We start from the raw sequence: 26,083 nt of genomic DNA, 5'->3' as shown, positions 1-26,083 counted from the left end.
CATCTCAATAACACCACATCGGAACCACTGATCGACTATCAGCGCACAATAGTTGGAAACTGTTGATAAATTCTGCTACCTTGGCTGCATGGTCATGGGATTCGAATATATGCATCAGAAATCAAAAAAAGAAATGACAATTGATTTGCCCCACGCTAAGGAAAAATGACGACAATGTCGCTAAACAAGCGCTGCGCTGGAATCCATTTTCCCAAATTGGTAGAGGAATTGGCAGACCACGTATCACCTGGCGGCGCTCAACAGAAGCTGAAATGAAGTTTCTTGGATTTTCGTGGAATGACTTCGATGGTGAGCGCACACTGTGCGCATGGCGTGCAGCCGTCCTAAAAAATCCTTTTTAACAACAAATTCTCTAACGACCTTTGACGTCCTCAAGTCCAAGGTTAGACTGGTTTGACCAAGGAATGGAAGTCTATTGTTCTGAATCGTGGACGAAGCCAAAACTCACACTGAGCTGTAATCGCTACTTGATGATGATGACTTCATTTTCAGATAAACCCAAATGGCCTTACAACAAAACTACACCTTTTAAAGCTCAAAATGAGAAAATGTAACATTATATTGAGAAATTGTAAATTGAAATTCAGAAATGTAAGTTCGAAATAAGAAAATATAAATTAATATGAAAAAGTATAAAATTGTATTGGGAATATACTTATTTTAGATTGGGGAACAAGAAATCCATTATTTTAGCTCCTGGGTGATGCTACGACTATTAACATGCCAGTCAACTTCGATCACAGAAATAGATCATATCGACATTTTCTTTAACATCAAAAATGCCTCAACGGAATCGACGAAACCAAAATCGCATTTAATTAGCTGTTACAATATCGAACCATAAGCACCATTCAAAATTTCAGCGGTCTGGCTTGCATTTTCGCATTTTCGTCTTTATCAAAAAAAGGGTAAAATGTCCCAGATTTTCTCTATGTTGACTTCCATTGTTAGCACCCTGTAACTCACAACTGTACGGAATAAACAAAAAACAGCAAACAAATTTTTTTCGCGAGAAAATTTACCGTGACAACGAGCATAAACTTTAAATTGTTTGATCGATGGTTTACGAGATATCGATCACAACAGTCATCTACCGAGAAAATAATGGATTTCTTTTTCCCTAAACAATACTATAAGTTAATATTGGTAAATGTAAGATCAAAATGCGAAAAAGTGACGCTACCAGTGACAAAATCAGCTATCAGTGAAAATCTTTTTCGCAAAATTTGACTCACTTGCGGATACATATTCAATGATATTTACAACTTTGAATTGCACAAATTATTTTTTAGGAAAGCGCAGAAAAGACGGAGCTCAATTTCTTCATGTGTTAATTCAAAAACCCTTTGGCCCCATTGCAATATACGAAGGACTCAGACTCCTCGCCATTCAATTTCCAAACTCGTAGCTGTGTTTACCGGTCACTGGACGATAGGCACACACGCGGAAAAGCTAGGGTTACCATTTAACCCCATTGTAACCTTTCAGAGAAGAAGACTGTAGAGCATTTTCTCTGTAAATGTTCGGGTCTTGCAACTGGATGATTAAGATCACTGGGCGCTCCTTTCTTCGACAGCCTGGGGCAGTGTACCAACCTGAATCCAATAAATCTCCTCCATTATATCAACAGCTCTGGCTGGCTGTAGATAGCTGCCTATTGGAGGTCTCATAATGGTATCAAAACGGCGCTTCAGTACTCCTTGAGGAGTGCCAGACGGGCATTTCAACCATTTCACGTACTTACCTACCTACAACTTTGAATAATTTGAATTAATCGAAAAATTTGGCGATTCATCTTTTCTCATCTCTTTGATGCGAATTTCGTTTTAGCTCTGTTTAACTGGGCGTCATATTGCGGCGAATATCAACCGACGGCATCGCTCCGCCCAACGCAGTTCGCTCAGCCATTTGATTCTGTTTATACTTTGTATGCTGTGCCTGTAGTCATCACTTTGCCAGTTTGTTTTATAGCTACCCAATTCTAATGATAAATTTTACTTCATTAGTAGACAACGGCAGTAGAACTCAATGAAATCACCCACAATTAGTCTTCACAATTGCCGACATTAGTTGACTTATAATTGCTTAACTTGGTCCATTGTTGAACTTAAGGGTCAATTATGTGTTGTTTGTCAGTGAGATTGAATTACATTGAAAACAAATAAGCACACACAGATGCACAAGCACATACACACACAGCTACTTAGTGTATTTTATAAGTGTTCTAAGCACCCACTTATGCAAAAGTGTAAAGTTGAAGATTCGCATTAAGCATTTGTTTAAGTGCTTGCATAAGTAAGCAAAATTTATATGTGTGTTTGTGCACACTTCTGTGCTCTAAAAACGCAGTTGGATAAATCTGCATATTAAATAACTCAAATTGCAAACATCTACTCGCACTTCTGCTACGGTTAGCTATACATAAATGCACACCCACATACAGACAGATATCAGTTTGCATAATTGGGGCACTTGTTAATATTGGTACAAGAGTTCTTGCGCTTGTTAAAGATGTGCATACATATGTATGAGGATATTTTAACTAATGGTTTTGGTAATTTAATATTAGGCGGTCAGTTGAAGCTTAATTCTTTAATTGCTATTTTAAGATAATTTGTGGAAAATTTTAATTGACAGTCAATTTACAATTTAATTGTATTTGCAAATATTTAAATATTAAAATTTAATGGAGATTTATAGAAAATTATAATTTTTTTCAAACTCGATGGCAACTAAATTTACACAAAATTTAATTGAATTATAGAATTTATATTTTTTACGTACACTTAAATAAATGGCTTTGGTAATACTTCTTTAGCGCATATTTTTTTTTGTGACATTTCGACTCATTTTATATTTATTTATACAGTAGAAACTCGATTATTGCCAGTTTCGAGTTTATCGCAAGTACTGAGGTGTTTTTTTCCATATAAAATAAAATAGTTTTTTTACTAATAGCAATCCAAGTTTATTTGTTTTTGTTATATTAATTAAATACATGTTAATGCGTTAAATTTCATTTGAAATTAAATAAATTTTCGATTCTATCAGGCAGAAGTCTTAGCCATAAAGGAGGTAACTGTGTAACTTAAAACAAACGCCGTAACAAAAAACGATAAATATCCTCTCGAAAGTTGCTTAGGAATGCCTGGCAGCTCTAAGTGATATTATTAGTACGGTCTTCAAAGTCAGTCTTATATGGGTTTTGAGACCTAAGGGGTTAGAGGTAGTCAGAGGCCCGAAAAAATTATGATTTTCAATAATTTTTTTTACTAGTCAATTGCTTTATTTAAAAAAATAAAAACATAGCATTAATTCACCATGTTTCGAAAAAAAGAAATTAATAATTGTAAAAATTATCGCTGTTTGTGTGGAGCCCATTTCTCTAGAAGTACCTTACGGTGATCATCACAAGTCCCTGGAGATCCATCTAAAATCAATATGGCAAGAGAAATTAGTTGTACTCGTATTAATAGATAATCTTGTGCCTGATCGAAGTTTTTTTTCAAAATTAACAATATGGCGACCAGAAAATATTTTTCAGATTTTCGAAAAGAAAACCCGGCAATTGATTGTTGAAAACCAATCGAAATTTTTAAAAGAAAAAATCCTTCGATTAGTCACGGTGTTTTTCAAAAGCAGTATACATTCTATTGAAATCTACCAAGTGGTTTTTAAGTTAGAGTGATCACCAGTTCAAAAAACATAGTTTTAAGAAAAACGCATTGAAAGTGTTGCTACTTACTCTCGAACGCTCCGGAGCACCCTTTGTAAATTATTGAATAACTCGAAAAGTATTTGTCAGATTCACTTAACATTTTCGCATAATATTTTTAATGTAAAATGTAGAAAATGTAAAAAAAAACCAATTTTTTGAAAATTCTGACTACCTCTAACTCCTTAAAACAAACGCCGTAACAAAAAACGATAAATATCCTCTCGAATAGCCAGGCGACTATCAAATCAATTGAGGCAGTTATACTAAGATCAAAGGTTGCTCAAGAATGCCTGGCAGCTCTAGATGATATTAGTACCGTCTTCAAAGTCAGTCTTACATGGGTTCTGGTACATAAAGATATTCAAGGAAATTGCAAGGCCGATGAGCTAGCCAAAAAGGGTACTTACTTATCTTCCGCTACTTGAAATAGAGACAATATTGGAATCCTTATGGCAACTTGCAAATTAAGGGAAAATAATATTGTAATATTCTTCCAGAGGACAAAAGGTCATGGAGAGAAGAAAATACCAGGCTCTAATTTGGCCGCAAATAGATAGATAAGAAAAGGTCAAGAGAATTGCTCAAACTCTCAAGAGGGAACATCTCGAAGGTCATGGTTTGTGTCACCGGCCATTGGCTGTTAGGTAGGCACTCTTCTAGGCTAGGAATATTTTCGCATGACTATTGCAGAAGTTGTAGAAACGTAGAACACTTCCTCTGTAACTGTCCAGCCCCTGCTGAAGAATGATAGAAGCAAATTTAGTGCTTTTTTATACCGAAAATGCGAAAATTTTGAAGTTTCGTGTTTGTTTCTTTTTTTTAATTGAAAGTTACCGAAACTTTAAGTTAAAAAAAACTGTATTATTATACAAAAGAAGGTTAAAAGAGGCCACTCTGAGAAGATTTTAGTATTAATGAAAATTTGTTAGTTCTTATAAAATTTGAAATTTTCAAAGTGAAAATTTAATTTTTTGTTCCTTTTAAGGTTATGTTAGAATATCAAATCTTATTCCCTCAACACTTTTTAACATTAAAAACCTTTTTACACATTTTAAAAAGCATTTGAATTTGCTGAATGCGAATTAAAACCAAAGAAGTGTAATCGTTTCTTTCGTTCATCAATCCTTAGTGGGACATAGGGCATCAAGAGATGTATTCATAGTAAAAATAAGCAACAAAATACCAGAAAATACTGAAGAAACCTAACGAAATTTTTACGAAAAGAGCAACTTATTTTGACACATAACCTGAAATATAGCAAAAAACCATAATACATTTATTTAAAAAACGCACATTTTAAAGATAATTTCTCACGCATACAAAGTTTTTTAAGTAATTCAATAAAAAATTGGTATTTTATTTTTTTTAAATGGGCATTTTAGTGCGTTTTTATATCCAAAGCTAAGCAACCCTGCGGTAGTGATGGAGAAATTTGACTGCTGAAAGGAGAAGAACACCAACAATAACCGCAATTGCGGGCAATGCCACCAGATGTTGGAAAAAGTAAAGCTAAATAAAACTGAGTGAATTATTAAACTAATATAAAAAATATATATATTTTTCAAAATTTTAAACATTACTTTTAATTAGAACAGGCTAGAAAAATGTCTCGAAAAGAACTAAAATTCCGAGACTAAATAAAAAACAATGCTAAACCAAGTAACGAAAATGGTAATCTGACCATACTGGTGCTAATACGACGTCACTCATTGTCAAATTCGCTGAGAGTAAAGTAACGGTATCACGATAAGCGCCATCTCATTATTCTTTCCATCATTGCCTTAGCTAGGAGTAGAGCAAAGATGTTAGGAAAATACTCCTATCCTACACTTAATAAGAGCGTCTAAATAATAAACACCGAGGTTCCCGTGTTACACAGTGGTACCACAACGGACCTACATAGCCTACGTAAGTTGGCTATTTTAAATCGACTGCCACAAAAACTCAACCTAGCCTAAGCGCCTCCAAAATAAGCCAGACTGATAGGCATTGTATATCTGCGCTTTTGTTAAATTTAAATCTACAATTGTCTTGCTAAATTTGCCCAAAAATGGGTCGATGGAGTCACTCTTGTTGGATAATTTTTCTCTGCAAATTTTTAGCCATCATATTCCATGCCTCTTTTTAAAGTTTGCCATCCAACCAACCCTTGCTAGTGTGGAAGCCTCAAGGCTTTTCCTGAACTTTGGCATGTATCAACTTGACTTTCTCTTTTAGCATCTCTCACTTGTAATTGGTAAGGTTTTGGCTCTTTGATCCGCAAACCAATTGAACAACGCCTTTTGCATTGTCAAAAACTCAGAAATCTTAAGAGTTTTCCTTTTACCTGCACCGGATTCAGATCGCATAGCAAATTTCTTTATGCAATGTAATTTTGTTTTTTAACGAGTTATTGCTGCTCTGTGCCTGTGAAAGTTTTTAGCTAATGCATTTATGGGAATTCCCGCATTTAATTTGTTCAAAATCTCAGCATTTTCTTTTATTGTAAGCAGCGTAAATTTTCTCTTTGAGATTATGAGACCATACTATGCAAAAGTTAAGGCTTAAAAAGTAAAACGATACTTCCCCTAAATTCAATCAGCTGAATTTACTTCAAAATTTGTCACTACCAGAATGACATTGGCGGTACTTCCTCGAGCCTTATTCTTAAAAATACAACGTAAAGATAGCAAAAGAGAAAGGCAATGAAAAAATGTTTCGAGTAGCGAGCTAAAAAATGCCTAATGTTGCAAGTACTGAGTATGCAATGAAAAAAAAATTGTGTCGCAAGCATCTAGGTGTGCAAGTATCGAGTTTCTACTGTATATACATTTTTTTGCTGCATTTGCCAATTGTTTGTCCGCTATTTAAATTGCCCACTTAACGCATTTGAAATTTATTCCATATTTAATTACTAAAATTGCGTCTAATTAATGAAATTATTGCAATTATTTGTGAAAAAATTCGTTTCATTTTTACACACAAGTTTTGCCACAATGTAAAGCCATCCATAACAGCGCACGTCAATAAATTAATTTACGCACCAGGGAAATGCAAATTATTGAAGTGCGTGGTACATACATACACATAGGTAGGTATGTATATTCCTAATTATGTGCATAATTAATACTATTACAAATACTTGCCTACATACACAACTATTTAAATGAATGATTACATATTTACAAATACAATACTTACTTATGAACATTTATGCATACTTAATCTTGCCATAAATTCTGTGACAAATTTTACAATGCATACAGCGAGAACAAATTCGCTGAAAAAAGCTCCGTTATTTTGTTTGTTTACCGCACTATCAATCGCTTTTTCCAAACGTCTGAAGTGACTGACAGAAAAAAAGTGGTCGTCCTCGCATAGTTCGAACCAGTACAGCCATAAAAGCCATTCGAGACAGAATTCTCAGAAATCCCTTTAGAAAGTGGAAAAACATGTCCAGGGAAATGAATGTATCGACCAGATCGATGACAACACTAATTAGAGATGATCTCCGCATAAAAACCTTCCGTCGCTCAACTGCTCATCTTTTGACAACGCGCTTGAAGAAAATTAGACTCGGCAGATGCAAGCAGCTTCTTCAGTCACGCGGTGAACGGCCGTGAAAATATTTTTTTCACAAATGAGAAAATGTTCACTGTTGAAGTTTTTAATAAGCAAAACGACAAAATCTATGCTAAAACTTCTAAAGAGGCAAAAAGTGTTGTTCCAAGTGTTCAGAGTGGGCACCATCCAGCCTCCGTGGTGTGAGTGAAAAGGCGTTACCTCTCTTCATTTCTGCGAAAAGGTGTTCAGACCAGCGCAAAAGTGTACCAAGAAGACGTCTTAGAAGGCGTGGTGGAGCGGTTGAGCAGTACTCTCTTCAATGGAGAGCGTAGGATCTTCAAGCAAGATTCCGTTCCACCAATGGCTAAAAAACAATACTCTTTGGTTCATAGCCGCAAAATATTTTCAATCTAGAAGTTCAGACTGCAGTTTATGAGCAGAATTGGAGGTATGGCCTGTGGAAGAGCTCACAGAAATTTGGAGAGTCTCAAACAATCTTTGGTTCGACCATCGACGTCAATATCAATGGAAATTGTGCGTCCTGCAATAGCTAAATGACTTATAACAGAACTTATGGCAGGACTAAGTACATTCGAAGCATCTGGCGATCTCCATCAGCTTTCGACTCCCCGACTACTGCAGTGCTTTTCAGACTGAACTGATGGCATTAATAAAACCGGGACACTAGTACAGTGTGATGGATTTCCTGGAGATTATATCTACATTTTCACTGTTAGCCAGGGGGCAATAAAACTTCCCCAAAAGTAGCTGGAAACCACTAAGGTAACCCTGAAATGTCGCACATCTCTTTTTCTAATAGCGGTCGCCCCTCGGCAGCCAATGTTAAAACTCCGAGTGTATTTCTGCCACGAAAAAACTCCTCATGAAAAAAACAAAACAAACATCTAACAGAAGTGTACGCGCCAATTATTTATTAACTTTATTTTTGAGTCATAGTGCACCTTCTACGCCACTGTCCTACTCTATCCTGAAGCAGATTTACCATTTAGAGGATGAGAGTTTCAGCTCGGTAGAAATCAGGGACCTTATAAAATTTCCGAACGCTTTACATTTATTTTAGGAGAGACAAAAACAAGTTCCCTACGCGCTAGGAGCCTGAAAGTGTGCAGCCGCTACAACTTAACCCAACCTAACCTAGCTTAACCTAGCCTAGAAGGCTTGTAATGAATTTGAGCACTTTGTCAGATTTTTTGCACCATATCACTAATGGGCTCTGAGCCACAAAACCTAAGTGAATATGTCTTCGACTTGCAAGAGCTGCATTCTCGGATTAGTCCATTAATTAAAAAAAAACTTCATGTTTACTTCACTATTTATTGCATTTGCATTCTTTATTTTTTTTTTTATTAGAAATTCCAAAATTTTCGAAAAAAGTGCACCAATAAGAGCCAGTCTATAAGTGCCACCCTAACCTCTTAAGTATCACAACTGAACTCTATACCAATATTCAAATATGCTTCACCGCATGCAATTTGTAATCAAAGAATTGTATAGATTAATCTCCGCAAAGCCGCAAACCTGGCAAAGAACTTTATCTTAGGCCAAACCCAATGTGAGTAAACATTAATAATAAATATTCTCTCAAAACGTATACGTACTTACAGAACAACAAGACTGATTTGGATCATTTAATAATGCACAGCAGGAGTAAGTAAATGTATAAGTAGAAGATTGAGTCAGAGGTACAGAGTAAGGACATTTTAAGGAGGTAACCGCAAATAATTCCCAGAACAATCATTAAAACCGCCTACAACATTACGCCCAAACAAAGAAACCAGAGAAACCAAACAACAACGACAGCTCAAGTAAACGAAGCAAACAAACAAACAAATAGAACTATAGACAGGCAGACTCAGATGTACAGAAACGAGCAAAACGACGAAAATACACAATTAAGCTTGCATAGAAATAGCAACAACAACTTTAGCTGAAAGCATCAGCCAAGCAGCACCCACCTTCAGAGAAACACTCAACCTTTCCATTGTGCATCAGCTAGGAATCGCTCTTCAGATATTTTCAATACTACCATGCTCATTATTGATATGCTTCAATGGAATAGGAACGCGCGGGTAACACAGTGCGATTACATTCTCACATTTTTTATACCCAAAGTGTGATTACAGTGAGTACGAGTACTGTTAGAGGGGAAGTTGGCAATGCAGCAATTCAGCCCATTTGTCTGTCTGCCATTGCAAACTTCAAAACGAGTTCGCACACAATTGATTTCCTTCCGTTTTGCGACACGTCGAAGTGTGTATACATACATACACTTATACATAAATATACCGTATATGCATTGAATACTTAAATATGTATATTGATGTTGATACCATCAGTGCACCGAAATGGGAATAGAGCCAGACATACAGACTGACAAATAGGCAAATATAAAAGCCAACAAGAAAACAAGCAGCGAAAGTGTGAGTTGATAGGTTAACAAAAACAGATATATGTATGTATGTATGTATGTATGACTGAATATATGTACATGAGTAAGTGTCAGGCTCTGTAGGCTGCGAATGAATGTCGGAAATATCAAAAATGTTTTATTGCTTTAAAAGTAAAATAAATAGCATTTCTGGCAGTCAATTAGGCTTCCTAGTGTTACACTATTTTTGAAGAGGGTTAAATGAAAACAAAACCACGAGAGCACACCGAGTGATATGCTGATATCTGAAATAAAATTCTCTGTTTCCCTCCATTTGGATAATGCCTCTCTCTCGTATTTAAACCATTTCGAATCGATGTACTCTTATGAAGAGACAGATATTTGTACAGAGCGTTCTCTGGGAATTGTAAATTTCACTGTTTCCATTGTGATCGATACCTACAATATCGAAACCCATTTAGTTTCGAGATGGAGAGTTAAAATGTACCACAAAAAATTCTTCTTTAAATTCTATATTATTATATTTAGAAGTCTGAGGACAAAAATTTTATTAATGCATTGTATTTTCGATAAGCTATTCAAACTTTGACGAAATAAAATTTTACAACTTTATCCCTCCGTAAAAAAACTCAGACTCTCTCCAAGTTGATCCTAGAAACATCATCTTTCATAATTATTTGCGATTGTTCGTCTTGAGTAAAATTTTTGTAATTTTTTTTTTTTTTACTAAGCTTTGCTTAGCTCTATGCTCCACTAAATGTCATCGAAATTATCTGTGGTAAGGGTATTTGTATCAAGGTTCCAATCTTTTTCAATTGTTCAGAAATAATGATGTTACAAGTAGTTACCTTTGTATCCCTTTTGAATAAGCCCCTGTTTCTATAAAATAATGCAATTTTGCGATGACAACAAATTAAAACTAACCCAACCTAACCTTAAATTACTCTAATCGCTATTAATTCATACCCCTACGATTTCTCCTACTACCCGATGCAAAATTATGAACACACCACTATATAAAAATATATATTAGTTCACATAACAACAAAAACCATAAAAGCAGAGTTTCAAACTTTGATAAAATGAGTATTTCTATATTTTCAAAATTTAAATTAATTTAAGTATATTAAAAATGCCATTTTTTTTTTATTTGAAAGGAAGTAAATCATGCCATTATAGTAACAAAAATAAATTCACGCCAATTCCCACTTGCTGTTCATTGGAGCATTCAAGTAATTTCCAACAACAAATAACAATCAATTCTCTGACAAGGAATATTTTTAAATTTTACTAAAACATACACATATGTACATTTTACAAATTTTCTACAAACTTCAATAGACGAAAAATTATTGCCTCCGAAACGGGTTCAATTTTGCGCTAAGAAACCTACTTCTGAATTAAATTGCTTACCAGTAGCGCAGGTTCTCTCCGCCTTGTGCATGAAAATGTTTGTATGTACATATGTTTGTGCAAACAGTTAAAGTGTGAAATTGCATACAAGTCAACAATCACCTGCTGCTGCTATGCCCGCAATTACTTTGGCAACAATACTCTAACAGGCTGACATTACTGCTTTATGTGCCGTTCAAATTCTCTCACCCTCACCATGAAATCAGATATACTGATACTGCTGTTGCCCTCAACTCTGCTTTGGTTGCTCTGTCGCGTATAAAGAGCGCTGCTCCAGCCGTTAACACAACTATTACCATTACGTTTACCATTCCCACTGTGCCAATAGAGCGTAAAACCTTTTGACGAATCGACAAGTAAATATTATTTTGAGGTTATATTCAAAGGCCTTTTGCACAAATATATGTGCAAGAATATAAGTATAGGTATGTTTGAACATACTTACCGATGGGAGGTACACTTCTAATCATTAAAATAGGCACTCATACCTATGAACTGAACTCGCGCAAACAATTTTTCAGTTTTAAGGCAACTTTTTTGGAAGCTGTTTTTTTATTATTATTTGACGAAAATATCTACTTGAAGATTACTAATGTTTTTTTTTTAATACTATCTAAAAAGTTTTCAAAAGGCCTCTTCTATTCGTGATTTCTCTGCTCGACTAACTTGACTCTTATGGATAAGATTCGCCACTAGCAAGTATGGATATGCGCCACTTTCTAACGCTTGGCGAAAAGAAGAGACCTAAAGTTTAATTTCTGAGAATTGGTTGTAAGTCTGGTTGTAAAATAATAGAATTAAAAAAAATTAAATTTGTTTAGGCTGCGAAAATGTTTCTCATCGCCACTTGAACAGAATGAGCTACTTTCAAATCCTTTAAAGCGATGCGTAGCAATCATAATACAGGTCGACAAAAAAAACTTTTTTCTGGTTTTCCGTTTAAGTCATAAATTTTGATGTTATGCAACGAAAAGCACCAAATTATATAATACTTTTGGAGCTTTTGAACTTTGATTTCGCCTGTTTTACGTCGACAAGGCGTTTGATACGAAAAAATTCATAAAAACATAAGAAAATAATATAAATAAATAAATAATATTCACTTTTGAACTTGATTTTTTATTTTTGATCTATGCTGCTGTTGTTGTTTTTGTTGAAGTGGTTGAGTATTTCTGTTGAAATAATCCTAATTAGTGACTGGCGCCGTTTTACTACCACTGCTCTGGTGTGATCTCTATGCTATTATTAATCATTATATTTTAATTAAAATGACTCAAAGGCTCCGTAAAAATTTTTCTTACTCTAATTTATATTAAAATTATGAAAAAGCAATAATTGTTCTTAAAAATTCGAGAGAAAAGACTCAAAATTTTAACAAAATTATTTTTCCCCCTGTTAGTGACGTAACAGAAACCGAAGTTTGATATTCGGAAGCCAGACTCAAAAATTATTTTCCTGGTATTCGCAGTTTTTTTTTTCAATTATTCACAGGTATGGGTCCGTCATAGACCGAATTAGAATTACCAACATTTTTTTATTTTTTATTTTTACCTCACCATCCATCACAGGAAATATTAACAAATGTCTGGAAGTACCCCGAATAACCATAATCAGCTAATGTTTAACTCCAGTTGGAAACTGAAAATAGTTAATATTAGTGGCAGATATTTCTCTCTTTTTTTTTTTTTTGCTCTATTTTGTATGAAAATCACTTTTGCTATTTTTTTATTTCTACTTTGAACAGCTGATTAACTGCTAAGCTCAACACCAGAATCGTAATACGACTTAAAATATTAGCACGAGTCGAATTTTAACACGATAGAAAATTTCCACCGTTGCACACTTTTAACTCGAGTAAACATTTTAACATAATCTAAAAAAATTGTTTATGCATATGAATTGAATTTGCCCATATCAGATAAAATTGCATCAAAATGAAGCATACACGTACTAAAAGTTAGCTTAACTACACAAAAACTAAGAAAATTGTTTCAAACCAAAAAAATAAAAATTACATGTTCCTATTTCTATGCTCCTAGACGTACTTATGCAAGTATTTACTCTTAGCAACCAGCCACACACCCAGAATAAATCAACCGTACTGAAATTGGTGGATTGGACCGCCCGGCCCGCCTAGACCGACTATTAAATACTGTCCTATTACCGATAACAATCAACAGCCAAGTCATGGTTGGCAGCAACAACAACAGTAACACTGGCAATAACATTACAGGCGAAAGTAATAGCTGAAGCGGCAGTTGCAGGAGCAATCGCAATACCAATATAAAGCCGGCGCTAGCCAGCAGCCGCCGATAATGGCTGCTGATAATTGCTGCACCCCAAACGAGCCAGCAATTGCACTGCACACAGCAGTTCGCAAATAACATCAAAGTCAGTCTTAATTGAAGTAAGGTGGTATTTGCAGTAAATTTGATGTTTCATATGCCGTTCATCGTTTGCTAATCGCTTGGACATTAGTGACCGAATTTGTGATGGAGTAAACTGCTAATTGCCAATTTAAAAATACCGAAAAAGCTTGAGCGAAGTGCAATGATGTGTTTTACGCACGTACATACATATGTATGCAGCTCTTTTTACAGAAAAAAATTAAATGACAGTGCTATTAAAGTTTTCCATGAACAGCGAAAGCCATAAAATGACTGCATTTGACACTTGATGGTTTTAGCCAATATTTACTACTCTTCAGCGACAAACTGCAATCGAATATGTTGCGCGCCGCCTACCGATAATGACTCTGTTAATTGTCCACCAGAAAAATATGTTCATCTGTCATTATTTGTTCACTTTTGCATGTGTGCAGTCGCATTGTGTTTATGTGCAAATGTGTAAGTGCTTTTCGCCAATTTGCATTAAATTATGTCCATCACAAATGTTCATTTTGTGCGCAATATTTTACCATTAATTACAATGTATTTGTTTATTACAATGCCATCAGTCGATGAGAAGCTTTATTTTACACTCATTTAAATCTCATAGCTGATACTGTTGCAGTATTCAGTACGTATATCTGTAAGCCGTTCACGGATAAAATATCCATTATTTTAACGGTAATCAAGTAGATTAATAAAGCGTTTGTGGGAAATTGAAGGATATGGTTGAAGTTGAGATGAATGTTAAAATTATTAAATTTCATGCATTAAGGAATTCACTAACTTTAAAGCATAAGTATTAAAAGTATCAATAATCAACTTGAAAGTAGAGGAACTTTAATGATCACCATATACGATGGTAATGGGTGAATCCTTGCGCAACAAGGGACTAACTTTAGTAACTTTTGGGGTAACTTAGATGAAGAAGCTCTCTAACTTCAGCAACTTTGAGTACAGCTTAGATGAGGCCTCAATGAGTTATACGAAATTTGTCTATTAAATAACGAAACTGATACTGTACAACATTTCATTTTAACACGTTGACTGCCGAGCGAAATTTGCTGGTTATCACACAGCGCCGCAAGTGTGCATCACATATTTATATTTGAATTGTCATACATTATATATATATATCCTGTTATATGTTTTCAATTTTAAAATCAAACGACAGAAAATATAATTGACGCAATATTACACCAAAAACAATGCGCCGGCACCCATTGCCCGGCGCGGCGCCATTGAAAAGCCATGCGCCGGGCAATGGGTGCCGGCGCGGCAGTCAACGTGTTAAATGAGATTTTGGCTATACCGAATTGCTTACCGAAGCTTGAGGTAAGAATGGCAAAATTATTCAAATGAATAGCATTAAACGAATATTTTTGTCAGAAAGCATTCGTCACTCTGTTTCACTATCTTAAAAAAGAAATATTTAACTCTCAGGAGATGCAAAGTTCTACTTTGTACTCACCAACCATGCTCTTTTGAATGACTTTATCATTCCAACGTATTTTGATCACCTCCGCTTTCTTCAGCTCTGGTATCGCAATCGTTTTTCTACCAAAACCTTTGCTCAAATGAAGTGGGCCAACAATTTTTCAATTTCGTAATCTGTTAAATTTTTCGATGCACACATTTTGAATGGTCATGTTATATCACTGTACAAAACTTGCACTGAAACCAATGTCCGGCACTATTATTGTTTACATAAACTCAACCACATTGAGACTTCAATTATACATATGTATGTATAAGTATGTGTTCTTACCCTGAGTGAATAAAGAACTGATTGGCTCTAGAGATTTGCAAACGATCAACGGAATGTAATAAAAGTAGCGGGTATTGCATCTAGTACATTAAACAGTGCACTCTCCCAATGTTCTCTCACTCTTCTTTGTACATAGCTTTACTTAACATTGTATGCACACAACAAGCACATAAAATTTTAGCTGCTCAATAAATTAGTCCCTTACTATAAAAGAAGAAGTTCGTTTGATTGTCATACATGCATGCATAACAGCGTTATCAATGGCAGCCGAAAAGATTAACATTGGTCAGGTAAAGAACAAAAAGGCTCGAAAGTTGTTTAAAATGCGTAGCTTTTGTTCAGTCCTTGGATACTTCAATGTGCATAACTTTAGAGGATTTCGAAGCTATTACTTCTGGATGAATTCAACGATTTAAAGCGAAACTCAGCCCTTTTAATAATATTAACAGGAAATGTACATAACATTTACTGCAAGTATACAGTGAAAGGGGATTAGATCAAGCTTATTACCACTGTATAATCCACTACTGCACCAGCTTCAATATATTGGGCACCAAACTTACACCCAACATTCAAAATACATATCCTCTAAGCGTTTCCTAGCCTTCCAATGATTAACTATTATAATCCTGTCATTTATCCAAGAAAAAACATGCCTTGATTGACAAGCGCTCTGGACATAATAAATCCAAGTCACTCTGTCCGCTTCCCTCCAAACGAATCACCTTCAAATTTTCTTATTTTTCACTTTCTCTTTTTAATTTTCATTTCCAGCGAGTCAAAGAAACATGACCTCAAAGTAATGCATTGTAATCGCAAATAACAGATGTTTTCCGAATACAATACGAGTGCTTCCTATACCATATTCAAATGTTGCCTTTTTCTCAAATTTAAGCCAATTTCAGCTACGCACATACATGTGTACATTTGCTTCTCGCACTCCGATAATAGATGTATGCCATCAGGTTGCAGTTCAACCCATTCAGTGAGCAATCAATCTTGTCTGACAAATCTCAATGCATGCGAAAGCTAAACGATGAGTAGAAACGAAAATTGGCTTGGATGATATGCAAAAGGATAAATGCGAGCAGATGTTTATATGTATGAGTATCTACGAGTGTCTATGCACAAGTTTAGTCACGAAACGCGTACGAAGCCATAGGTATCTTTATGGTACATACGCATATAATTTCACATACATAACAACAGATGTTTTGTAGATTGAAAAAATATGTCCAAAATAGATAACAACCCATTTAAGCAGCCAAAAGTCCTTTGACTCAAACTATAGATGAGTACATACATAAATATGTCGTTACGAAAGCGATACTTTCACATCTTATATTTGAAATACAATTTCCTTTTGCGGTGAGCAAAAAGACATTTTAAAAAAAAAATTATAATTTACGTCTCGGTGCATTTTTCTGATGCCTTTCATGACCCTCGACTTTCATACGTTTGTATTTTGATTTTTAGAGTTCAACAGAGTAACAGGAAAAATGGAAGTGAAATGAAAATGCAAATCAATGAACTGCATTTGAAAAAAGAACGCATGAAATATGTTACACTTTTTTTTTACTTTGCATATGAAAAGCGGTTTGATGTTTGAACACCAAAGTCGACGTCAGCCTTTGAACCCACATGTGCGTGGGATGTGTGTCGATTTGAATACCCGCATGTGCATAAATGTGCGAGTGTGTCACTTTTGATGAAAGAAAATTGGATTTATATATTTATATCTGAATAAGGTTAACGTTGAACATACCTAAACAAGGATTAGAGGGGTCTAACAAGAATTCGAAAAATATATTGCAGTTGAATAAACAGCATAAGCCCATTATTTCTCTGTTTCCTATTATTATTATTATTTTTTTCATTTATTAGTGTTCAATATACTTAATGTAGGTACAAAAATTTCGATATAATTTTTAATTTGGATGGCTGCGGCTCGTAATAATGGCAAAAATGAAGTACAAAGATTTATGATAATCTAGTAGGTATTTTCAAAGGCTCCCCGGAAAAGGCGAAAAGATGCAAAGATGCGTAGTTTACCAACACTAGCGCCACTGCACCATGAAGACTCTTATTCTATTGACTCTACTGTACTCTGGATGTCCACAAACGCCATCAAGCCTATATTCCATGCCAAGTAACAAAACATTTTCGGTACTAAACCCCAAGCCCTATGGAAGAAGAGAATTTCAAAGATAGGCAACATCGAATTTCAAATTCAACACTCGAAAGACCTCATTAAAGAAACGAGAAAGGACGAGAGCTTCTTGGTGATGAAACGTGATGTTTCCAACATGAACCTGAAACTAAGCGTTAAAGGGCCGAATGGAAGGCCCCAGACGAGCAACCACCCAAATAATCACGTTTGGAGAAGTCAAAAATCAAGTCGATTGTTTTTACGATTCCAAGGGAATTGTCCACAAGAGGTTCGAGCCAACGGGCCAAACCGTCAATGCATTTTTCTATCTTGACGTTTTGAAGCGTTTGTTGCATCGCATCCATCGAATTCGCCCTGAATACCTCGAAGGAAGAAGCTGGCGCTTATTGCATGATAATTCACCACCTCATCGGTTCACTCTTGTGATTGATTTTTTGACCAGAAATCGCATTTTAACCATCAATCACTTACCGTATTCGCCTGATATGGCTCCCTGTGACTTCTACCTATTCGGAAAATTGCATTTGGAAAGGAAAACGTTTTGCGTCCGTGGAGGTCATCCAAAAGGCTTGTACCGACATCCTGAAGGACATTCCGGTCAATGACCTGAAACACTCTTTCGAAAATCTTTTAGATCGCGCAAAATAGTGTATCGAGGCTAGATGGGACTATTTTGAATAAATAAACTCGATGTTATCAGAACAAAGCTACTGTCGTTTCTATTTTAGCTCAGTCTTGATTATTTTGGACTTCACCTTATAGTTATGTATGTGCGTATATTTTGAGAGTCCGGATTCGTATGCACATTTTATGTCAAAATTAAAATAACTCATTCAACCAGTTAAACAATAATTCAAGACAATGAAGCGCAAATATGCAGCGCAGAATTTTTTACATTTTTCAATTTGTTTTCTATAAAACATCACATTCAAAACCACATCCCCTCATATCCGACAATTTTTCACTTTTTAATTTTTCAAATATTTTTCTACGAAAAAATCGCATTCAACACACTTTCATACCTCTACATATTCTAATAGGGTTCTGTGCTTTACTGCTCTGCCTTTGCAATCAATAAATAATATGGCATGCTTTTACTCATAGGTATAGGCATACATACATATGTACATATATATGTCACTAAATGTGCGCCTGTGCCTAGTACTTGCTCGTTATAGGTAGTTGAACACTTGAAAGCAGGTTGGTAGTAAAATAACGACAAATCTATTCTACGAATGCCAACTTAAGCGGTATGTATTTGGAGTTGAGCAAAAGGGTAATAAAAAAATTGTAATCTTAAAATGGCATTGCTGAAACAGTCATATCATAGCGATTGCAACTTAAAAAAATACGAAGTTATAGGCAGATATCCTGCTTTTTATATCAGATCTATCAGGAAATGAGATGGAAGCGACGAAGGTGGCACATTTTCAAATATGGCAAATATGGGTACTACGAATAGAGAGTTCTCTAATACGGACGATTTTGACACCCTTTGGCGCTGTGTTGTTTTGGAGACGTACATATGTTAACTATATTTATTCAGTTGCTAATGCCAAATCACCACCCAATTGATGGCGCTAAACTTTTTCTTGGACGAGCACAAAACGAAGTACCTCCTGTTATCAAGCAAACAATCAGCGCACTCGCGTATCTACACCCACGTCACTGTTAACAGTTGTAATTTCAAGGTCGCAAAAGACTTCGTTTGAGTAGGAACCAGCATTAACACCGATAACAATGTCAGCCTTGAAATCCAACGGAGAATCTCTCTTGCCAACAAGTGCTACTTTGGTCTAAGTAGGCAATTGACTAGTAAATTCTTCTCTCGGCGAAAAAAACTAACACTCTACAAGGCTCTTATCACGCCGTCCTCACGTAAGGCGCAGAAATTTGGGCAATGACAATATCTAATGAGACGTTTCTTGGAGTGTTTGCACGTTTGCGACGGTGAGTATCGTAGGCGATTTACGACGACATAGACATAGCGCAGCGAATAAATATCCAGCGGCTTCGCTGGCTGTGTCATGTCGTCCGAATGGATACAAACGCTCCAGCTCTGAAAGTATCCGATGCGGTGGTAGCTGGTGGTAGCAGAGGAAGAGGGCCTCCTCTGTGATGGAAAAATGAGGTGGAGAGGGACTTGGCTTCACTTGGTGTGTCCAACTGGCGCCGGTTAGCACGAGAGAAAGAAACGACTGGCGCTTTGTTAAACTCGGCAAAATCGCGTAAGCGGTTATCGCGCCAATTAAGAATGAGAAGAAACTTTTTGTTTTAAGATTTTCTGAAGTCGAAAACTCAAAGTCAACCAACCCACGCCGTTGCTCAAATTTAGCTAGATCTATGCAGTAGAATAATTGCGGATTGGACCTGTAATTTGAATTTCGTTAATATCTCGCTTTACTCCAATTTCTTTTTTTTTATTTAATTTTACTTTCACATATCCTGTTTTCTAATAATTATTATTATTTATTAATTTTTTTTTCACTTCAACCCGCTCTTATTGGAAACCCCTATATGTATATAAGTATATCATAATTATTTTACATATTTTTATGCATATCAAAATTTTTTAGTGCGTATGGAATAAAATTATTGTTGTAACTATTACACATATATAAATAATGAGCATCGTAGCCGAATGGGTTGGTGCGTGATTATCACTCGGCAGTGCGCAGGTTCGTTTTTCTTTAATCTTTAAACTTCTTTTTCATATTTTTCGTTTCATATGTTATCGAATAGTCAAAATAGCACACTAACACTGGTCCTTTGTGTGGTAAAAAGGAAAAAGAAAATGTTTTTCTAAAAGCGGTCGCCCCTCGACAGGCATTGACAAGCTTCCGCGAATATTTCTGCCCTGAAGAAGCACCTCATAAAAACTATCCGCTCGTAAACAGATATTCCGAAATCTTAGAAAACATATCCGCACACTTTTCGCTCCACACTAGTTTGCATACCATATGTACCCACGTAGATTTACACACAAACTTGAAGGTATGCTCCGATTTTTCACCAACCGTATTGGCAACGCAATCACCAGCAATCAACTTGCAAGGTATTGAAATGATTTGACTCTTGGATGCTTCTACACAATGTGGCGCGATTTAATACAATTTGTGTAGCACTCTGAATACCCGCACAACTGTCCATATTTACACTCACATAGCACCCACACAAATAAATGCATAGGTGAACTTACATTAGTATGACTGTAAGCGCTTTCAGAGATAGTTGGATCATTAACGTACTCATATATAAGTAGATACATTAATATGTATGTATCGTATGCCTTTGCAACACTCTTGTTCATTTGCGACATTTACGACATTTGCGATTTTCACCGTCACTCTTCTCTTTTCCTTCCTTCATTACAGGTGACTGCTGCCAATCATGTATGTCCCGCATCCCTTATGCCACATTAATAGCGACACTTATGTGTCTGCTTGGCGTTGGCATATTCTGTGGCACAATGTATCGAGGCGCCTCGTTGACGGTGATTATGATGGATCAAGTGTTTCATTTGCATCTAATTTGGTGAGTATCTACTTAGCAGTATATCGGTATTTGTATGTATATAGGTATGTATGTATATAGATTTGTTTGCAACGCCCTGCTAATGTGCTGACCATACGAAATGGTCCACCAACATTTAGAAGTTATTCATTTCAACCCAACCTAAATGTGACAGAGTGTCAATGTACGTTAATTACAATTTCATCGTCATCCCTCAACCGATGGTCCAGGCCCTACCTTCGACGTATGTAGGTACAGTGCGCTGGAGTAATGTGCAGCTGTTGATTACATTCTTGAGTGTAAGAGTTGATGGATGCGGGTAATGCGAGTACCTGCATACATAACTACATGAATACTTTTACATACATACTCGTATGTGTGGATGTGTGTAATATAATGTAATTTACAAATTGCTCCAAATTTCTCGCAAATTTAATCGCCTTAATTGATTCAATATGAAATTTCAGAAGTATTAGAATTATGTATGCCATATGAATTCAAATAATTGTGCCGATGAAGGTTTTTAGAATACAAAATATGCTGTTCACGAAACTCGCAGATAGTCGCTCAATGTTGGAGAGTAGATCTCAGTGATTGTACAGATTCATAAGTAAAAATACTCTCAGCTGGTCGTCAAAACATGACAACTGAGATCACCTGATTTCAGAACGTTCTTTTCACCAATGTTACAGATTGCTTAAAACATTATTAAATTTCAACAAAATTTCAAAATAAAAGTCGTACAAATGAAAATAAAAAAAGTTAAATTCATCAATACAAAATATTATATTATTACAGTTAAGAAGTCTATTAAAAATATTTGTTATGGTTAATTTTTCAAATTCAAATATTTAGTTTTATATTTTTGAATACACAGTTGTAAGTATGACACATGAATCATTTTTGTTTTGTCGCTGAACCAAGAAAGGCAGAAACTTGTTAAGCGTCGAGATTTGAAAATTTTTAGCTACAGAAAAAATGAATCAGTTGAACGAAAAGTAGGAGACATGCGAGTATTAGGTTAGGTTATGTTAGCCAGGTTGCTTGTCTAAAACAAGACACTCATTCCAGACCGTAACTAAGCTGCTTAAACCACTTAGATCTTTTTAAGAAGGTACCCAGGGCCGCCAGTGAGGCATTTTGCGAATTTCAAGGAAATAATCGCAATATATTTGGCACGGTTTCTTTGAAGTGCACGGCATGCACAGAGGAGAAGTTGTACCGACTCAATTTCTTCTTCATCTTCACAACTCCTGTAGAAGTCATTGTGAGGTACACCCATTCTATTGGGTTAATTTATAGCTTACAAAGTCCAGGGTTTAGAGGTTTTAAGAATTGGGATATCTAAGATATTTCGAAATTTCCAAGCACCCTTGTGTAACTAAGTGCCTTCATCCCAAATTGAGGTTCGTTTGAAGTTAAACAACCTAGTAGTATGGATATTTTAAAATCTTACACCCTTCAAAACCATCTCGATGTTATAAGATAAAGTAATATTGAGCACCTTATATTTAAAAAGTCAGTAGCATTGCACTGTTACTATAACGAATGTAATAAAGCGAAGCTTAAGTTTTTCTACACAACTCACTTTTAATATACGTTCTTGGCTTTTTGTAATTATTCATTAATTATAATTCATTCGTATAAGACGGATAATACATAATTACATACATACATTTATGTATAGACATTTACACAAAAACAAAAAAGAAAACAAAGAAGGGATATCTCTGCCACAAATATTCGTATAACCAACTCTAATTGCGCATTCATTTCATTTTGCAGGATTGAAGCGATTCAAATGATTTTTGTCATAATTGCTGCGGGAATGGCAGCGCTTGGCTTTATGATACTCTTCGTTGGTTTCCTCGCAACTGGAGCGACACGATACAAGGTCTATCGCGCGTGGCGTTCACGAGTGGGTGGGCGCATCTCGTGTGCAGTGGTAAGTAAAAGGCAAAAACTAAAAAACAAAATCAAAAAAGGAAACAAAACTAGAAAATAAAATAATGCTCGCCAGACAACTAACCAAGCGTTGAAAGAAAGCAGTAGATGGCATAGATCTAATGCATACACCCACACATACATATACATACATTAATAGCATCAAATAAAGTGAATCGAATAAATGACTTGAATGGCAGGAAAGGGGATGGTGGTGGTTGTGGTGGCTGAGCGCCAACTGGCAACTAAAAAGTACAAAAAACTAAGTGAATGCGACATTTTCACTGCACTAACAAAGTCTCATGCACTCACAAACACACACTCGAATAGAGAGAGAAAGGCGTATATGTAGTTACAACAATGAACTGACTAACGGACCACTGAGTACTGCGACTACACAAAAATACTGACGTCGACGGCAACTACTTATTGACAATTTAAAACGCATTTCGCCCGCGAAAAGTTTCAAAACTTAATTAAGCGTGGATCAAAGACAAAAGAAGACTGCAAATGAGTGTTGTCTACTTCAAATTTTTTTGTAAACTTTTTTTTTTTGTTTTTTAATTTTGTTTTTGTTACAATGCTGTCTAAGTATTACAGTAAATTGAGACGTTTATAATTTTTTGGAAATTGACAAGGGCTATTATGGTGTGCTTTGCAGGCATTATTATATTTAATGCTTATACAGATATATTTAGAAGAATTATGTGTATGTACATATGTATTGTAGTTCTCTCAACCTGGTGACGCAAATGTAAATTTCTCGATTTAATTAAAACTAACGTCGCCTAGTGATCCAAATTGGCCAAATAAACATCCTTGAATCATCTCCTACCTCTTTTAACTGCAGTCATCATACAAATTCTTTTCGGTTGTATGTATTGAAGATCATAAGAAATTTTTGTTAAGGAACGGGTTAACACTAAATCACCACAATACGCTTTAACGGCATCCATTTTTCCAGATGACTTTCTATTAAAGTGAATTATTCTAAATTCTAAATTTCTTTGAAGTTTAAGTGAAACATTCATCTCGTGCTATTATAATTACTAGTATTCAAAATTCGACCAATAAGAATTCTCGCTTCAGAATAGTAGGTTTTTTAAGAATTGTATGTTTCCGTTGATTCATTTATTTTGTACACACGATATAAGATTTAAGTTGGTGAATTGCCCTTTCCAATACCTTGGGCTTTTCGCATACGCAATACGCCATTCATAATTAATGTACTATAACTGTACTACGGCGGCCGCCGTAGCCGTATGGGTTGGTGCGTGACTACCATTCGGAATTCACAGAGAGAACGTAGGTTCGAATCTCGGTGAAACGCCAAAATTAAGAAAAACATTTTTCTAATAGCGGTCGCCCCTCGGCAGGCAATGGCAAACCTCCGAGTGTATTTCTGCCATGAAAAACCTCCTCATAAAAATATCTGCCGTTCGGAGTCGGCTTGAAACTGTAGGTCCCTTCATTTGTGGAACAACATCAAGACGCACACCACAAATAGGAGGAGGAGCTCGCCAAACACCCAGAAAGGGTGTACGCGCTAATTATACATACATACATAACTGTATGAATTTTCACTACCTTAGCATAAGCGGCTCCAGAGAAAAGCGCTACCATACGAAGGTTCCAGATTATATGTGAGGTGTTACGTTTTACCTTTTCCAATATTCACCACTTTTCCCCATGGGGCAGGTATTGGCACTTGGCGTAGCTGTATCAAATTTCATTGTCTTAGAGTTTATGGTTCCGGAGAAAAGCGATTTGAAAATTTCATTTCATGGAAGGTGCTACGCACCATTTTTCAATACCTAATATAGGGTTTCCAAACAGGGGTGTTATTTTGATATTCAAAGAAAAATGCTATTTTTTAATATAAATGATCGGATGTTTATTTCATTATAAAGAGGAAGGTATGCCGTTAATAGTGGAAAATAACATCAGGCAAATGACCACCACGACTACGCTTACAGAACAATATCCTTTTCAGGAAATTTTCCATAAGCGAATTGCAAAGTGGCTGCCCTATGTCCTCGATAGCCTCACGAATTTCATCTTTGAGGTCTTTCACGGGGTCTCAAAGAAAAAAGGCATAAGGTGTTAAATCACAAGATCTCGGTGCCCAATTGTGATCACCTCTTCGAGAGATAACTTTTCCCGTCTTGTTGAAAATAAACGTTGTCCAGATCAATACCATTCAAACCATAAAACATCGTTAATCATCTTATCATCTCTCAAAATAACACCTGTTATTGGAAAACCCTTTACTTTTTGCCTTAGGTGCAAAATTCGGAATTTATATAACTGTATGAAATGTCAGTACCTCAGTATAAGTGGTTCCAGAAAAAGCTATGTTTATGAAGGTTTCAGTTTGTATGGGAGTTGCCCTTCACCAATATTTACTTTTACCATATTCCATAGGTATTGAAACTTTGTGTAACTGAATGAATTTACATTATCTTAGCTTTTGTGGTTCGGGAAATTTCAGTTTCCCCTTTTCCAATGATTACCACTTTTCACTTCTCCCTAACTTAATTGGTTTCATTAATAGGAAGTTATTTCCTTCAAATCAGTGCATTTTTCATTGAATTCAGCCGAACGGTACACACACAAAAAAGGGATTTAAATATTTTATTGTGACGCATTTATATAATAATGTATATTAGAATAGTAAAAAAAACCAAAAACATTTCTTCTCGCTACCCTCTGAATTTATTCTATGGTCAAACCAACGACACCTATTTAATTCTTTTTTTTTTTTTCTTTTTGTATTTACGCGTTCCGCCATTTTTGTATTGAATTCCCATGAGAAAAAAGGACTCTTCCGTAATTTTGTTATAAAATGCTTACACATCGATATTATTTAACCTCCTCTTTTGATTTCCTTTCACAAAAGGTCAAAAATTGAGAAAAATTGCGGGAAAAAATCCATTATTTTTGCGTACAATTTTTGCGCAAATGGTTTTAAACTGTTATGCTCGCTCTTTAGCTCCTGGGCGATGCTACGACTACTAACATGCCGGCCAACTTCGATTATTTCCGTGGGTCTATTGACATTTTGGATGACAGGGCTGCCTGTGCGAGGTGCATCTTTAACATCAAAAATGTCTGAACGGAATCGACGAAACCAAAATTGCACATAATTAGATGTTACAATATAGACACCATAAACACCTTTCGGTTTTTATAAAGA

The 26,083-nt window shown here is 35.6% G+C and overlaps 1 protein-coding gene across 9 annotated transcripts in view; it reads left to right on the top strand.

The window, feature by feature from the left end:
• LOC128860998 (neuronal membrane glycoprotein M6-a) overlaps positions 1-26,083 on the top strand; it is a 107,978-nt gene that overhangs the window by 74,903 nt on the left and 6,992 nt on the right. For all 9 annotated transcript variants that reach the window (XM_054098845.1, XM_054098843.1, XM_054098842.1 and 6 more), the window contains 2 exons: positions 20,805-20,964; positions 22,729-22,888. In XM_054098845.1, coding sequence (XP_053954820.1) covers positions 20,805-20,964; positions 22,729-22,888 — 320 coding nt within the window. The remainder of the gene's footprint in view (positions 1-20,804; positions 20,965-22,728; positions 22,889-26,083) is intronic.

Source organism: Anastrepha ludens, chromosome 4 (genome assembly GCF_028408465.1).
Source record: "Anastrepha ludens isolate Willacy chromosome 4, idAnaLude1.1, whole genome shotgun sequence".
NCBI lineage: Eukaryota > Metazoa > Arthropoda > Insecta > Diptera > Tephritidae > Anastrepha > Anastrepha ludens.
Note: the sequence above shows the minus strand (reverse complement) of the source record. Positions and strands in the feature narration are given on the sequence as shown.